Genomic DNA, 16,431 nt, shown 5'->3' with positions numbered 1-16,431 from the left:
ACATGTCGTCGGAATGGTTATAGATCCTCCAGTAAAGCTCAGTACGGGACTGCGCACTCTCATTCGTCCATCAGAGATGGCTAAGTACCTCAAACCTCAATACAGTAGACCTCAATCCTCAGTTTGAGCTCCTACTATCTCTATCTCCGTCTCGGTCTCGATCTCCGTCTCTTGGTTGTCTGATTTAATTTGATTTCTTCCATGTAATGTACTACCGACTAGCATACACCATACAGCATGTACCATGTACCACGTATAGTACTTGTGGGGGGCTTGAGGAATTCGCTCGAGGTATTCGATCGGTATTCCGATCGTAATAGCCAGCCGGGAGGTATATCCGCGGCGATTCTGGTGGATCTAAGCTATTTTCTTCTTTCTTCCATTCGGGTTCAACATCTCCCTCTCGCTCGTATTTTTTTCCACTTCAGTTTCTCCTTCTCTCAATCGGCAATTAACATTTTTTATACCTCAAATTTAATTAATTAATTCATTGCAATGAATTAATCATGATTAATAACTCATTCATAAATAAATACACAATAATTATCATAAAAAATACTTTTTGATACTGTTTTGATTGGAGTTTTTATTTCTTCCGGGAGTTTGATTTATTATTTATATATATAATATATCGCAGGTACTTTATTTAGGTACGACGGGTTGCATTCCAAGTTATATTATGTGTGACTCATTCGACGGTAATTCCACCATCTCATCCTTGTTGTGTTCCGTAAGCCGTTTAATTTTTTTGCCGAGTATATTTATGTAATAAAAAATATTTTTTACCCACATTTAAGTAAATAAATTTATTTTTGTCAACGCAATACGTCCGATTTGACATTGTCGGTCATATAATGTCATTGATAATTATCAATTAAAATTGGTCATTGATTTATCCGATTCGGGCGGCCTTATCCTTACTATATCCGCAACCTTAAGATCCAATAATATTTCTTTTGGTAATCATAATCACAATTAAAATCATAATTACAATCTAAACCACTATTATTATAATTATTATTGATCATTAACCATAGTAATGTTTAGTTTTACGAAGGGTATATGTTGAAAGCGTTCTTGTTTAAATATTCGTAGCACGGTATAATGCGCGTTCGTTAAAATGACAAGGACGTTTAATACTCACTGTCGTTTAGATTACATTTGACGTTGGAACATTTTTTTTAACCTTGTTACTCCTTGAACTGTGAATTTTTGATTTATTTTCCTTTCATTATTATTATTATTATTATTATTATTATTATTATTATTATTATTATTATTATTATTATTATTATTATTATACCAAAAAAACAATAACAGTCAATAATAATAAGCAAATTTACAATCTGAGTAAATACTTAATTTTTTACCGAAAAATCGGTCATTTTATTATAATTAATTAATAAGCAAGTAGATAAAATTTTTTTTTTCTCGGGAAAAAAACAACGGAAAATTTTTATAATTATTGCCACTAGTCATTTTTATTACTGTCATTATTATTATACAATATATTGTTAAATCTCATCATCATTCTTGTATACGGATGTCGATTGTAATTACCGGCAAAATCGATAACGATTTATTTTCATGACTTGGATTCCGTCTATCGCGATAATAATTTATCCTTCATAAAAAATAGTTTCGATGGCGATCGGTGACATCTATGACATCGCCGAAGGTTCTTTATATTTAATATTAATAAAATATATCAACGATAGATCAATACTCACTCGTAATTAATTATTAATTATAAAACTTCAAGGCGGGCATGTTTAAATTACATTAAAAAAAAATCAATAGATTATTTTAAAACAAATATTTATACTTCCGTAAAATTATGTATCGGTACCAGGTACCAAGTACTAATATCGATCGTCTATATATTTGTTAAAATTAAATAGGTTATTACTATTAGATATTTAAATTTATGTGAACAAAGAAAATGTCGAGTTGTTTAAATATAAATATCGAGATAATTGATGAGCTGGCGAACGAAATGAATCACTTTGTGAGAAATTGAAAAAATATGCCGGCTATTGACAATAAATTATTGCTTTATGATGAAGATAATAATAACAGTACTAGTCGGTACAGTGATAATTTAATTAAATATACACTTTCTAAGATCGGGATGATATCGGTATTTTTATCGGCTGACTCACTGATTTTTAATGAGTAAATCGGCTATGACCTTATCTTAGAAATATTTTAATACTATATTTATTTTCTTAAAGAATATTTTTTTTTTTTTTTTTTTTTCATACAAACATAAAAATGTTAATTTTATTTGAATTTATCGGGAGGAAAAAAATTTAGCAAGAAGTTCAAGTTTTGTAATACAGATGGCGGGAGTAGTGATTTATTCTCGCAGGTGGAAAGGTACCGACGGAGTATAAATAGTTTGTTTACATCGGGAGTGATTTTGTAGCTCTTAAATTAAACAATATTAAAATTGGTAATTGTAATTATTAATTAATAATGACTGACGCGTTAATTTCAAAAGAATTTTTGCATCTGACACAAAAAGGAGAGTTACAAAAATTAAAATACTTCGTTGAGGAGCACAAAATTACTGATTGGACGGTATTCCGGCATGAAGTTTCGGGAGATACAGCTTTGCACGTATCAGCGCGGGAAGGAAATTCTGAAATTGTTCAATTCTTGTGCAATGGCTTTTTGAAACCAGAATTTAAGACTGATGTCGCTAATAAAGACATGAAGCGGCCGTTGCATGAAGCCGCGCAATTTTCTAGACCAAAAATTATTGAATTTTTACTTTCTCAAGGTAAGTGCTTCGATTTTTGAGTTTTTGATTGTTAAAAAGGGCATTTCGTTAACAATTTTTCTCAGGAGCGACGGTAGATGCATTGAAACGGGCTGATTGGACACCGCTGATGTTAGCTTGCACCAAAAATACTCCAGAAGCTTTTAATTCTGCGGAAATTTTGTTAAAAAATGGTGCAAATTTGGAACTGCGGAACAAAGATGGCTGGAATTGCTTGCACATAGCTTGTCGCTCGGGTAACATCGATATTATCCAGTTGATATTGTATAAGATGAAGACTTTGGTAAATTCTGCTAGCAAAAATGGACGGACTGCTTTGCACATTGCTGGTAGGTCGATTTTAATTTTTGGAATTAATTTCATCTCAAAATTTTTAGAATTTTTTTATTGAAAAAAAATTGTGTCCAAAAAATTTGACATGAAGAAAATTTTTAAAAATTTTGAATGCAATTTTTTTACTTAATAATCTTTCTTGGTTCAAAACTCCAAAAATTTTCAATTGTCTGATAATTTTAGTATCATCTAACATCTAATTTATATACTTTGATAGCATTTCACGGATTTTCCAACGTTGTAGAAATATTAGCAGCAACTTCCGAAGAATTGCTCAACAAACCAGACTATTCTGGGCTTTTTCCACTCCATGAATCTGTAAAAAGTGAAAATTTTGAAGTTTTCCATCGTTTGCTTCAATTAGGCTGCGATATTAACTCAAAAGACACAATTGGCCAAACTGCGCTTCATATCGCAGCTTCTATTGGAAATCTACCCGTTATCGAGCATATATTGCAAAACAATCTCATAGACATAGACCGACAAGATGGCTTCCAAAGAACGCCACTAATAACGGCCGAGCGCAACAAAATGGAAGACGCTGTAAACTGTTTAAAAAAATACATGAAACAATGTAATGATGAGATGTGATAATAATGAAATGTAATAATAAATTATAAATAAATTTTATTTTTTTTATTATTTTTGTTTACTCGTAAGTCGATAGATATACAATAATTATTTGGGCATTTTTAGTTATTTTTTATTTCATCGCATCATTTATATTTACATTCCTATTATGTCAAGACTTAAATTTTAATTCTACACATTTTTGTGTGTTTATATAATATGTATTGTTTATACATAAATTAATATATATACCTATTTAAATATGTATACATATTTATTTATATATAAATGTAAATGTGTCGTCACATTAATTGTTTTATAATGGTCAATTAATTAAACTAATCTTTTTATTTCTTCCTCTCACTTAATAAGTATCTCACATTTATGTAATATTATTAATTAATTAATTATTTTATTTATTTATTTTATTAATCATCCATTAATTACGCATCCTCATCTCTGATTTACATTTAAAAGTATTCAACATGTACAAAGCATTATTTACATTATATACAATGTCGGAAATAAATTCTCCAAGGATAACGGGGAATAAGTAACTACAGTAATTATAGTGAATAATAATAATTAATAATTATAATAATATTAATAATAATAATAATAACATAAAACGTATCAACGTTTAACGGCTTACATTTTTTTTCGTCATTCATACAAGAAGCGTTCATTCTTTTATCTCTCATTAAACAGAAAAATTTCTGCTTTTTTTTTTTTTATTCTCACTTTTTGTGAAAATATTGCAGAATCCGGATTTTTTTGTAAACTTGAGAATTTTCTACTTTTGCGTGCAAAGATGGGTCAATTTGTGATTAAGGATTTATACACAAACTATACTATTACAATCTAATCAATTTTAAAGATTTTATTACGCTAATTTTTAATTTTTCGCTTTCATTATCTTTTATTTTGTTTTTACAGTAAATTACTGTTTAATTGAGAAATAAACGTCGAGTTTATTATAAAAAAAAAAAATAATAATTTATCAATAAAATAAAAATCTCAAAATCGGTAGTTTCTTTCTCGACATTTTGCAAAAATGAATATTGCAACTAAAAATAAAATAAATTTTGAAAAAAAAAAAATTCTAACAAAAAATAACTTCAATGAATTAATTAATGCCTAGTACAAAATAAAAATAAATAGAGCACGTAAGTCTAATCTATTATATATGAGACGCGAATAAGATATTAATCTATCTACTTAAAAAATATAGTAAAAAACAGTGACTAAGTTTTTCGCCATTATTTCTATCGGCGATTTTAAAATCACGCTATCTAATTATATTAATAAATAATAATAATAGTGATCAATTGATTATTATTCTTCCTGGTTTTTTAAACTTATTTCCTCTCATTTTTTTCACTCGTTCATTATCAGTACAATTCAAACCAATATTTATATTTATATAGTATCAATATTAATTATCAATTATCAATATTGTATACATACATTTATATATATATAATATATAATATATAATTCTACATATATTTATAAAAATAACATTTGTGACGAATAACGCAACGTTTCAAATATTATATCAATTTACAATTAGTGAGATTACGGGAAAGAGGGCGAAGAATTTATTAATCATGGTCGTTAATTATTAGTCATTACTCGTTACAATTTTTAAAACTCTCATTACTTATAAATCATTTCTAATTCATCAGGAAATTTTATTTCCTTTTTATTACACTAGTGAGGATACTTAAAAAAAAAAAAAAAAAAAAAAAAAATTAATTAATTAAATAAATATTTTGACTTTTAATTAATAAAAAAAGTAATTTTATAGAAATAATTAATAATCTTAGTCCTCTTATTTATCGTCACCCACATAGATATGTATTGTAAAATTATTAAATTTATAAATCTTTACTTACTCCGAGTACGTATGTAATTATTTACAAAACTATAAATACAATTATACAATTTTCCTCCTAAAATTAACCGACCATGTTACAATTATAATAATAAAATACATTTAATGTCTTTATCAAACGTCGCGTTGTCCACCGCCTTTCCGATAATTCTCGCGCACTGTCCTCACTCATTATCAATAATAATAGTTATTATTTATTATCCTGTTAATAATTGATTAATTGTATTAATTAAAGAAAATGCCTCACTTCACTTAATATTCCTCCGTCTCAACTAAGCAGTCATTCCTGCAGATTTCGGCCTGCGAAAAATTAATAAAAATAACTAAAACCTCCGAAAATAATTAAATCACTTTATACTTTTTTTTTTTTTAATCATTTATCATACTTTATATTATTAATAATAACTATTTATTTATTTATTACTTTATTATTTTGTTTTCTTAAGAACGGCGACTGATTATTGAGCCTGGACTAACGCTGTAACGTCATTGCCCGAGGTAGGACGTCCTCAAAGTCTATTTTATTATTATTTTATTAAATATAATTATTATGTCTTTTATATTTAAATATCGCGTTACTGATGATATTTTTTTTATTATTTTCAAACACGGATTTTTTATTATTTCAATTAAAAATTTAAATTTTTTATTATTTTTCAATAATTTTTCTAAAAAATAAATTATTATAAAAAATTTTTTTTATACTAAATTATTTAAAAAAAAAAATTTTTTTAGTAACATTGAAAATAATTTTTTTAATTCAATTTTTGGTAATTATTTACAAGTGGGGTTAACCCTATTTTGAGCTATAACTAGGTGAAAAATTAACATTTTCAAATTTTTTTTTGATTCTGCATTTTTTTATGGCGCATTTATAATAAAAAATGTCGTGAAAAAAAAAAAAAAAAAAAAAAAAACATTTTGATAGCTTTTTTGCCTTCAAAAATTGAAAAAAATTTTGGCTCATGTTTTTGGATAAAATTTATATTTTATCTTTTTTTGATATATTTTTTTTTAAATACATAAAACGAACAATTAAAAAAAAAGTCGAATATCACAAGTTTCTAAAAAATTTATAAATTTTTTTGAAAATTTCTTAAAATTGTGATAATCAATTTTTTTTTTTTAATTCTTCATTTTTTTATGTATTTAAAAAAAAAAAATCAATAAAATTAAATAAAAATTTCGTTCAAAAAAACAAGACCCCACTTGTAAAAATTTACCAATTATTTATAATTTTTCTAAGAAATAAATTATAAAAAAAAAATTTTTTTACACATTGAAAATAATTTTTTTTTTTTATCAACAAATAAAAAAAAAGATCCTTATCTTTGATAGATTTTTAGCATCAGTAACCGACTAATTAATATACAATGATATCAATTACTATTTATACCGATTGATTGATTAAAAAATTAAATATCGTAATGACGTAACACAGATTGATTGATGACCTATTAACACTCGCTGTAAGAGGGCGGAGGAACTCCGCGACCGGTGTACATGTCCGTCTGAGGTTGAAGATGGCAAACAACCGTATGTCCATCAAGGACGGCGACGGTCCTGGTGTGGTCGGGCTGGGACATCCCGTAGGTGTTTGACTGGAGGCGATTGTTGATCTCGCCGAGCTCGTACTTGGCCTGCTGGCGCCGGAGCTTCTCCCAGCAGGCGTTTAGAGTCCGCTCTTGAGCCGGGCTGTACTGGGAGGGCTCGTACTGCAGGAGGTTGTTCCGGTCCATCGACTGCCCGTAGTGGACAAAGTTCCGGTCGTTCGCGGGTGAATAAGGGATGAGCGGCCGGTGGTCGCCGTAGCTGCGCGAAGATTGCCGGCTCATGTCGCTCTGGCGACGGCCGTCCTCGTCGGACATGTCTGAGACCTGGATCTCCCCGACGACGCCGCTCCCGTTCCGCTCTATCTCCTCGTAGACGGGGTCGTCCTCGCCCACCAGCCCGCGGGACAGGTGGACGTGAGTGTGGTTCGTGTGGTACCCCGTTCCCGGGCGGCTCCCGTCCCGGATCTCCGTGTAAGTGTGGTTGTACGGAGAGGCTGCTCGGCGACCTATGCCCCCGGCTACTCCCGCGATGCTCGATGATCGGTTATTGATGTCCAGGTTGGTGATGTCCGTCATCAGCTGCCTGCTGCTGCCCCGAGTTCGTCCTGTGTGTCCGCCGAGGGTCATTGTGTTGTGGGTACGCGGGGATTCCTCTTGCTCGGAACCGCCGTGTCCGGAGTCACGGGAATACGACTTAAAAGAAATGTTCTGTGGAATTAAATTTATTGTTTAGTTTTTTTATTTTATTTTTTGGGAAGTTTATTTTGAAACTTTTATGAATTTTTTTAATTTATTATTATTAAAATCATTTCTTTTACTAATTTAAAAGAAAATAATTTTACTGTTTAATTAAATTGTGAATTTACAAAATTTTTTATTAATTTTATAAATATTATTGATATTAATTTATTACATTTATAAAAAAAATAAACTTGACCATAAAAAAATAAAAAAAATTGTAAATTAAGTAAAATTTATTCAAATTCTCAGTTAAAAATTTTTTATCTTGACTTTAGATCAAATTTTTTAATGAAATTTATTTTTTTTTTCTATATTTATAAAGAAAATTAAAAATTTTACTTTTGATCGATTTTTCCATAAAAATCTTATTTAATTTTATTATCATTAAAATTATTTCTTTTATTAATTTAAAAGCCAATTAATTTACTATTCAATTAAATTGAGAATTAAGTAAAATTTATGAAAATTCTCATTTGAAAATTTTTTATCTTGACTTAAGATCAAATTTTTTAATCAAATTTATTTTTTTCCTATATATATAAAAAAAAAACTTGAAATTTTTACTTTTATTAAATTTTTCCATAAAATTCTAATGTAATTTTCAATTTAATTTTATTATTATTAAAATTGTTTTTTTTATTAATTTAAAATAAAATGAGTTTACTATTGAATTGAATTGTTAATTATTGAAAAAAAAAAATTTTTTTTTAATAATATTAATATTAATTTATTACACTAGTAAAATATTAACTTTATTATAAAAAAAAAAAAAAATTGAAAAGTAAAATTTGTTAAATTTTTCAGTTAAAAAATTTTTGATCTTGACTTTAGATCAAATTTTTTAATAAAGTTTATTTTTCTTCATTATATTAAAAAAATCATTAAAACTTTCACTTTTAATTAATTTATCTATAAAAATGTAATTATTAATTTTTTGAAATAAAAAAATATTAATTAAAAATTTGAATTCCAAAAAAAGTTAGTTCCATTGAATATATATTAAAATAAAATTAATTAAATCTGAAAACATGAAAACTCAACAAAACACTCGGTGTCGAGAAAGTTGTTAATTAAAAAACCAATAAAAGTTTTAATAATTCGAGTGAAAGCTTGACAAAACTATTGAATTACTGAACCAAAAACGCGATCTGTTAAAATAACTCACAAAAGTTTCAAATATATATTTCAATAAAATATAATGTATATAAATAAAAATACCTAGTCAAAGTCAAAACATTAACAAAATAAGTAAGCGTTAAAGTTGTGGGTGCAGAAAGCAGATACTAATACTGAATAATTAGTAATTAGCAATTAATAGTTAATTATCGTTAATTAGCAGGCGAGAGAAGCCAGTAAGAAGAAGAAATTTCAGTGCACCAGTATTAAATAAAGTAATTTTTGGTAATTGGTATGCGATATGCGATTTGCGATTAGTTACCTTCCACATGAGGTTTTTGTTAATAGGGCCCCAAGTGGCGGTGGCAGATTTTGGGATATTAGGAGCTGACGGAAAAAATGCGTGACGAGTGTGCGGCAAAGTAGCGACTGCGGATGCATCTGTAGATGCGGTCTCGCGAGTTACTGGTGCCACCGGTGCCGCTGGTTGTCTATCGTTGTTTGGCCAGCCTCGCCCTGACATCAAGTACTGTAAAGCAATCGTCTGTCGTTCTCAATCTCTGTCTACTCAACCATCCCTTTTTTTATTTTTTCACGGTAATTTTTCATTATAACAGAACCATCACCCTCCAAGTCGAGAAATAATTAGTACATTTTGAGTAAAAACAAAAAAAAAAGGACAGACCAGATAGATAATAATATTAAATAAAGATATATAATAGCGTCGATAAAATTTGGTTGTATGTAACATGTTCTGTTTCTGTTTCTGTTGTTGGAACTGAGTTGTTGCTACTGTTGTTTACTACCGCTGTTCAACTTAACTACATTATTATGCAATTAATTAAACTCGGTCTTAACTTGGTATTGTATGGTGTTGTAGTCGTTTATATTAATCAGCAGAAATAGTTGTCGAGTCGTGGATCCGACAGATCTAGGCTACAGCCTGTACTGCTACAGTACTGCTTCTATGTATCGCATATCAACGAGGCGAGTTGGCCTACCGTCATTTGGATCGATGTATGTGAAGTATGTTGTATATATTTATACACCTACTTCTATGTAGATGGATAAATTTATAAATATATATGAGATGCATGCGCTAGCCAGTGTAAGCCAAGTGTTAAGTACTAATTTATTATCTATGTTTTTTTAGCCGACAAAAAAAGCTTAAATATTTTACCTCTAATTTTTATTTATTATTTATATTTTTATTAATTTTGTTTATTGAAAAAATTTCAATCATTTTTTTCACTAAAAAATTTTACTAAATTTTTTACTAAAAAATTTTTTTATTGAGAAATTTTAATAATTTTTTTTTATTAAAAAAATTTCTTAAATTTTTTATTAAAAAAAATTTTTTTTTTTTAATTAATTTTTTTATTTAAAAATTTTTTTTGTTGAGAAATTTCAATAATTTTTTTTATTAAAAAATTTTAATAATTTTTTTTTATTGAAAAATTCTATTGAATTTTTTATTAAAAAAATTATTATTGCCACAAAAATTTTTAATAATTTTAATAATAAATAAAAAATAATTATTAGTAATAAAAATAAAAATAAATAAATTTTTTTTATCGGCTAATTAATAAAGTAATATATTGTGCTAATGTATACCATACGAATCTTTCGAACTAATAAAATAAAAAAAATATTATTCCGAATAACAAATAAATAAATTTAAATATTAATAGTAGTATAAGTATACAGTATATAGTATAAAGTATGTGAACAATTTGTCAACAGTTCGCCGAATTGCATACGAATTGCACACAGTGTACAACAAAGTAACCGTGACACCGCGTACACCAAACCCCCGCTGGGCGCAATCACGGAAAAACCACCATCATGTGTTAGTAGAGGTCTTTATACATTTTTCATTTGTGGCTTAAAAAATAATAATAATTATGATATGATAATAAAAATAAAAATAACAGTGATGATAATATAATTGAAATGAAATGTGACTGTGTGTGTCCGCTTTCCCAGCGTTTTTTAGTTTAAGTTATGGTTTAATATTCAACTTTTAAATATAGTGCGTAAGTTTGTATTTACAAAGCGGTAGTGAGAGATGGCAAATAAATATATACGATGGATGGATTATTATTATTATAGATAATTACATGCATGTACTACTGAAATAATAATTAGTTTTAAGAGTAACGAGTTGCCTCATTTTTCTTTTTTCTTACGTTTAATAATAATAATAATTATATGTGACTTTTTTTGACTAAATATATTATCATTGATCTTTTACTTATTAAATAATAAATATTTATTTTTTTTGCAGTCTCTCATTATTTTATTTACTTTTTTTTTTTATTATTTGTACGTCGGGGAAGTTTTAATAAATATTTTTAGCAATACTAAAATTATTTATTTATTATAAATAATAAATAAAATAAATATATTTAGCAATAGTAAAATTAGCAAACATTTAATAATTTTTTTTTTAAATTAATTAAAAAAATTAATTTAAAAAATATCTTAATTTTACTTTAAATTTTGACCAAAAAAAAAATTAATTAAAATTTTTTTAGCGTACAAATAATAAAAAAATTAATGAAAAAACCCGTAATTTCTTTATGAACTATATACAAAATAAAATTTTGAAATGAAAATAAAATAAAATGCATGGGAGTTGTTGCTTCTAAATCGATGATTAAAAAAAATGATTGATGGCTCGAGTAAAAAACTAAAAAAAGTAATCTAATAATTGTAAAATCTAATTGAAATTAAAAAAACAGGTTAATAAATAATAAATAATGATAAACTATGCGAGAGTGAAGCGAGAGACCTCGAACGGGTTTCCTGGTTTGGTGTATAAGCGGCTTATGGATACCTTGCTGGCCAGGATGCCTATTGTGGTTGCTAGGTGCCATCATGTGCATCTGGTGTGCCCCGTTTGGCGATCTCACAGATAAATTGTTCAGGTTGACATTTATCGAAAGATTCGTATTGTTGTTTGGTGACGTTGCTGTCAGTAGATTGTTGTTGTTGTTATTTGGGTGATTGTTTGCCGGAGTACCCACATTTGATGCCGCGTGCGGCGATAATCCAGAGCTATCGGTCGTCGGGGCCGACGGGTTCGAGGATGTGTTGTGGGATGAAAAGTCCTTGCCTCCGTTTACTCCCGCTGCTCCTACGCTCGTTCCCGAAGACCCGCCACCGGAACTTCCTGTTACTGTCTTTGAACAGCGCAGACACTTCGGCAGCCACGAGTGTCTTCTTATGAACTTTCTGTACTCCTTACGCACCTAGTCAACCGCGACAACAAAACAATACTCGTTTTTAAGGTGCAATTAACAAAATAAAGCTGCGGTGTTCTCAAAATTTTTATAAATTATTTTAAACCAAGCGTTATTTATTTTTAAATAAAATATATCTCGCCATTAATTTCAATAAATTTTTTTTTAATTTAATTTATTACTAGCGATCTTGCAGTCACTATATAACTGCCGTGACTTGTCAACTATAAATAAATAGAATTTTGCTTTATTAAATAATGAATTTTGTTAAATTGCAATGTACTTTTTTAACTATTGACATTTTTAAAGATATAATCTCATCCTGATGTTACACTCATCAAGAGCTTTCATTTGAGTACCCACATGCATTTTTTATATATTTTTCATATATAATATACATAAATATATGAAATATATAAAAATTTGATGTAGGTACTCAAATGAAAGGTCTCGATGAATGTAATATCAAGGTGAGCTTATATCTTTAAAAATGTCAATAGTTTACAAGATTTTTGTTAAATCGCACTGCACTTTCTTAACTATTGATTTTTTTTTAAATATAAGCTCATCCCGATGTTACACTCATCAAGAGCTTTAATTTGAGTACCCACATGCATTTTTGATATATTTTTCATATATACATATATATATAATGTACATAAATATATGAAATATATGAAAAATTGATGTGGGTATTCAAATGAAAGGTCTCGATGAGTGTAACATCAGGATGAGCTTATATCTTTAAAAATGTCAATAGTTGACAAAATACAAGCTCATTTCTTAGTTATTGATATTTTTAAAGATGTAAGCTCATCCCGATGTTACACTCATTAAGAGCTTTTATTTGAGTACCCACATGCATTTTTGATATATTTTTCATATATACATATATATAATATACATAAATATATGAAATATATAAAAAATTGATGTGGGTACTCAAATGAAAGCTCTCGATAAGTGTAACGTCGGAATGAGCTTATATCTTTGAAAATGCCAATTGTTCTCAAGATACAAGGCCATTTCTTAATTATGTATCTAGAAATAGAGAAAAAAAACCGATTTTATCATATGACTATCCTGGACACAAAATTTTTCTTATTCTCTTAATAATATAGATTATAACAAATAATTTTATTGAAATTAATGAAAAAAAAAGAAATAAATAAAAATTTAGTTACTAAATTGTGAATTGTAAAAAATAAAAATAAAACGCGTGCTAATTTAAAGAAAATGCCACTACAAGGACATGAGGTTTTAAATAAGTAATTAATTATTAATAATTGGCTTATATTTTATTTGACAATTTTTATAAATAAGACTGAGTTTAAATTTACTTATAATAATAATAATTATTTATTTAATTAATATATAATTAATAATAATATTTGTTTTATCGTTAGTGATGATGATCGATGAATTTAAAATCGATGTACGATTGTCTTATCAATAAATTTAATTTAAAATAATTATTTTATTTGCATTTTATAATTTAAAATGACTAGATTAATGTAGGCGATAGAGTTCCTGTTAATTCCCTTACCTTCTCATTTTGAATGCAATGAAAGACAAATATAAACATTCCTTGCAGGCTGTTTAGGGCGGTGAATAAGTACGCCATTATTACGGTTTCTTGGTTTAAATAGAGCAATCCGAAGGTCCAGGTTAATCCTAGTAAGAATACTAGCATGATCGCGCCTCTCAGCCATGCCCTAAATTCGGAGTAAACACAAATTTAACATTTATAAAATTGTTTTAGAAATTTAACTCTATATTACATTTATTTTTACTCTACAAGATATATATTTATGATATAAATAACTGTTAATTGTAAATTGTTCAATACGAGCGGTATTATTTAATAAATGACGAGATTATAATTTTAATTAACATTTGTAATTAAATATTATTGCAATTCGTATTCGTAAATACAGTTTATGTAATTATTAAAACTTTATTTCATCTCGTCATTTTATAATTAATTTATGCTAATTATCGTGCTCCAATTATTAATTAGGCTGTAGAAGTGCCAGACAGTTAAATAGTCGGATAGTAAAAATTATGTCACTTTAATTAATAGTAATTTTATTAATTAATTTTATTGTTAAAATAATTTGATAAAAAAAATTTTTTAATTTTATTTTTTAGCGTGCGATTTTTTAATTAAAAAAATTATGTCATGCATTTGTTAGTGTATTAGTGTGAATTTTTTTTAAATTCATATAAATATACATTTGATATTTCAATTTTTTTTTTTGACGTCTTATTTTTAAAGTCGACATTTTTAAGAACGGAAGAGAATTTTTTTTTATCAAACGGAAGTTTAAATATTTAAAAATTTTCTAAAATAAAACAGAAGTTAAGTATCGATTTTTTTTAGATAAATTTAAATTAAAAAATTAATTTCTAAAGCTCTAAATAATTATTTTATAAATAAATTTAATTGCTGATAGATGAAAATTGTCTGGAATTTAAAATTAAATTATCGTTTTATGTATATCTATATTAAAGATAAAACGGTGATAAATTAGCATTGCATACACAAACTACCGATTTGAATAAATGAAAATAAAAATAAATAATCAATACTTTAATTTAACTTGTCGTTTATTGTGATAGTCTGTAGTTAAATAAAGTCAGGGTAGACAGAAATAAAAAAATAAGATCAATAATTAAATAAATTAATGATAATAATAATAAAAATGGTAAATATCTTACAAGTGCGTTTGCAATTTGTTGGGAAGAGCATTCTCTTCCTTTCCACTACCAACCAACCAACCACGCCATGCAGAGGAATGTAGAAGAGTGTAGACAGAAGTGGGTAGAAGATTTTTTGTTTTTGTTTTTTATTTTTTGTTTAATAAACAAAATGAAAAAAGAGAGCAAAAGTTAAATGATTATCCCGGCACCAGTCGATTAATCAAATCAATTTATTATTCATACTAAATACTAAGTACTCGATTCAAATTACTTTTGTATTCTTCTTTAAGCTTCCTTCAAGTATTTTTTATTTAATTATTTTTTAATAAAATAATTACATTTTTTATAAAAAAATTAAGGGAAAAAATTTAATTTATCCTTGCATGATTTTTAATAATTCAATAATTTTATATTATGTAATATAAAATTATTTTTTCCATTAAAATAATAATTTAAAATACAGATAAATTTAAATCATTGGTTAGTACAAAAATAAATTTATCCATCCTCGAAAATATGAACTAAATATATTAAAGTCGGTACCGCTGAAGCTATGAATACTTTACCCCTTAAATTCATTTATTAATTAAATTGAAATTCGGACAAAAAAAAAACCATATCGGGTTTTAAATTAACAAATAATTTGAATCGAGCTTCATACAAATTAATACCATAACCAAATTATTATTAAAAAGTGTTTATTTTTAATAACTCCTATTTTAAATATAAGTAACTAATTCATTGGTTTATTTAAATCGCAGTTTATCGAAAAAGTATAAATAATTATTCAGACAACAATTCTATCTAAAACAATTTAGCTAGTTTTATTAATTGACAGTTTATTTGATTTCTTTTTTATTTTTAGCCTCGAAAATATAAACTTTTAACGGGCTAACAATTTTTTTTTAATTTCACCCCGGAAAAAACGCTATTATTAATTACTGTGTACTGTGTAAAATAAATTTGCCAACATTCCAACTAAAAAAATAGTTAAATAATAAAAAAAAAATATTTAATTAAAAGAGAAAAACTGCTAAATAATAAATAAAAAGTAAATGTGTTCAACCTACAGCAGCCTACACCAATTGGTTATTATTAACTCTAATTGTAAAGCAAAAATAAACACTTGGTCAAACAAAACGTTAAGATAATTAAATAATAAGTAAATAATAATAATTGTTTTAAACTATCGTATTAATTATTAGTGAAATACTTAAAAAAACAAATGGATATTGTGTCATATTAGCGCAATAGTGCATTTAAAAATGAATGCTTACCTAGCACTCGCGAGTCGTGAGTGTTCTTTGCTTTTCATAGATACCGCGGTGCTAGCGTGTCGACACATCATATATATCGCCATCGACAGGAACACAACGTTTGCCTGTGGGTAAACAAAATAAATTATTTATAGCAACAATCGAAAACGCGTCATTATTCATCATCGTTAAATAAAATATTTAAATAGAAATAACACGTAACTCAATAGTT

General features: G+C 26.9%; 2 protein-coding genes across 9 annotated transcripts in view; one reads left to right on the top strand and one right to left on the bottom strand.

The window, feature by feature from the left end:
* Nucleotides 1–1,469: 1,469 nt before the first annotated feature.
* On the top strand, nucleotides 1,470–3,714 carry LOC123269506 (ankyrin repeat domain-containing protein 16-like). The gene is made up of 3 exons (XM_044735245.1): nucleotides 1,470–2,785; nucleotides 2,851–3,114; nucleotides 3,336–3,714. The coding sequence occupies exons 1-3, from the start codon at nucleotides 2,479–2,481 to the stop codon at nucleotides 3,707–3,709; spliced, it is 945 nt and encodes a 314-aa protein (XP_044591180.1). The 5' UTR covers nucleotides 1,470–2,478; the 3' UTR covers nucleotides 3,710–3,714.
* Nucleotides 3,715–6,877: 3,163 nt separating this feature from the next.
* LOC123269366 (latrophilin Cirl-like) overlaps nucleotides 6,878–16,431 on the bottom strand; it is a 256,846-nt gene continuing 247,292 nt past the window's right edge. For 3 of the 8 annotated variants that reach the window (XM_044734995.1, XM_044734994.1, XM_044734993.1), the window contains 6 exons: nucleotides 16,221–16,324; nucleotides 14,962–15,006; nucleotides 13,787–13,955; nucleotides 12,025–12,249; nucleotides 9,318–9,524; nucleotides 6,879–7,846 (listed from right to left, as the gene is read on the bottom strand). In XM_044734995.1, the coding sequence (XP_044590930.1) occupies nucleotides 7,043–7,846; nucleotides 9,318–9,524; nucleotides 12,025–12,249; nucleotides 13,787–13,955; nucleotides 14,962–15,006; nucleotides 16,221–16,324 (1,554 nt within the window). In that variant the 3' untranslated portion in view covers nucleotides 6,879–7,042. Of the gene's footprint in view, nucleotides 7,847–9,317; nucleotides 9,525–11,789; nucleotides 12,250–13,786; nucleotides 13,956–14,961; nucleotides 15,007–16,220; nucleotides 16,325–16,431 lie in introns of all 8 variants that reach the window. The other 5 variants (XM_044734996.1, XM_044734997.1, XM_044734998.1 and 2 more) reach the window with 5 other exon arrangements.

This window comes from Cotesia glomerata, linkage group LG7 (assembly GCF_020080835.1).
Source record: "Cotesia glomerata isolate CgM1 linkage group LG7, MPM_Cglom_v2.3, whole genome shotgun sequence".
NCBI classification, from domain to species: domain Eukaryota; kingdom Metazoa; phylum Arthropoda; class Insecta; order Hymenoptera; family Braconidae; genus Cotesia; species Cotesia glomerata.
The sequence above is the reverse complement of the archived record's forward strand: the minus strand, read 5'-3'. Positions and strand labels throughout refer to the sequence as shown.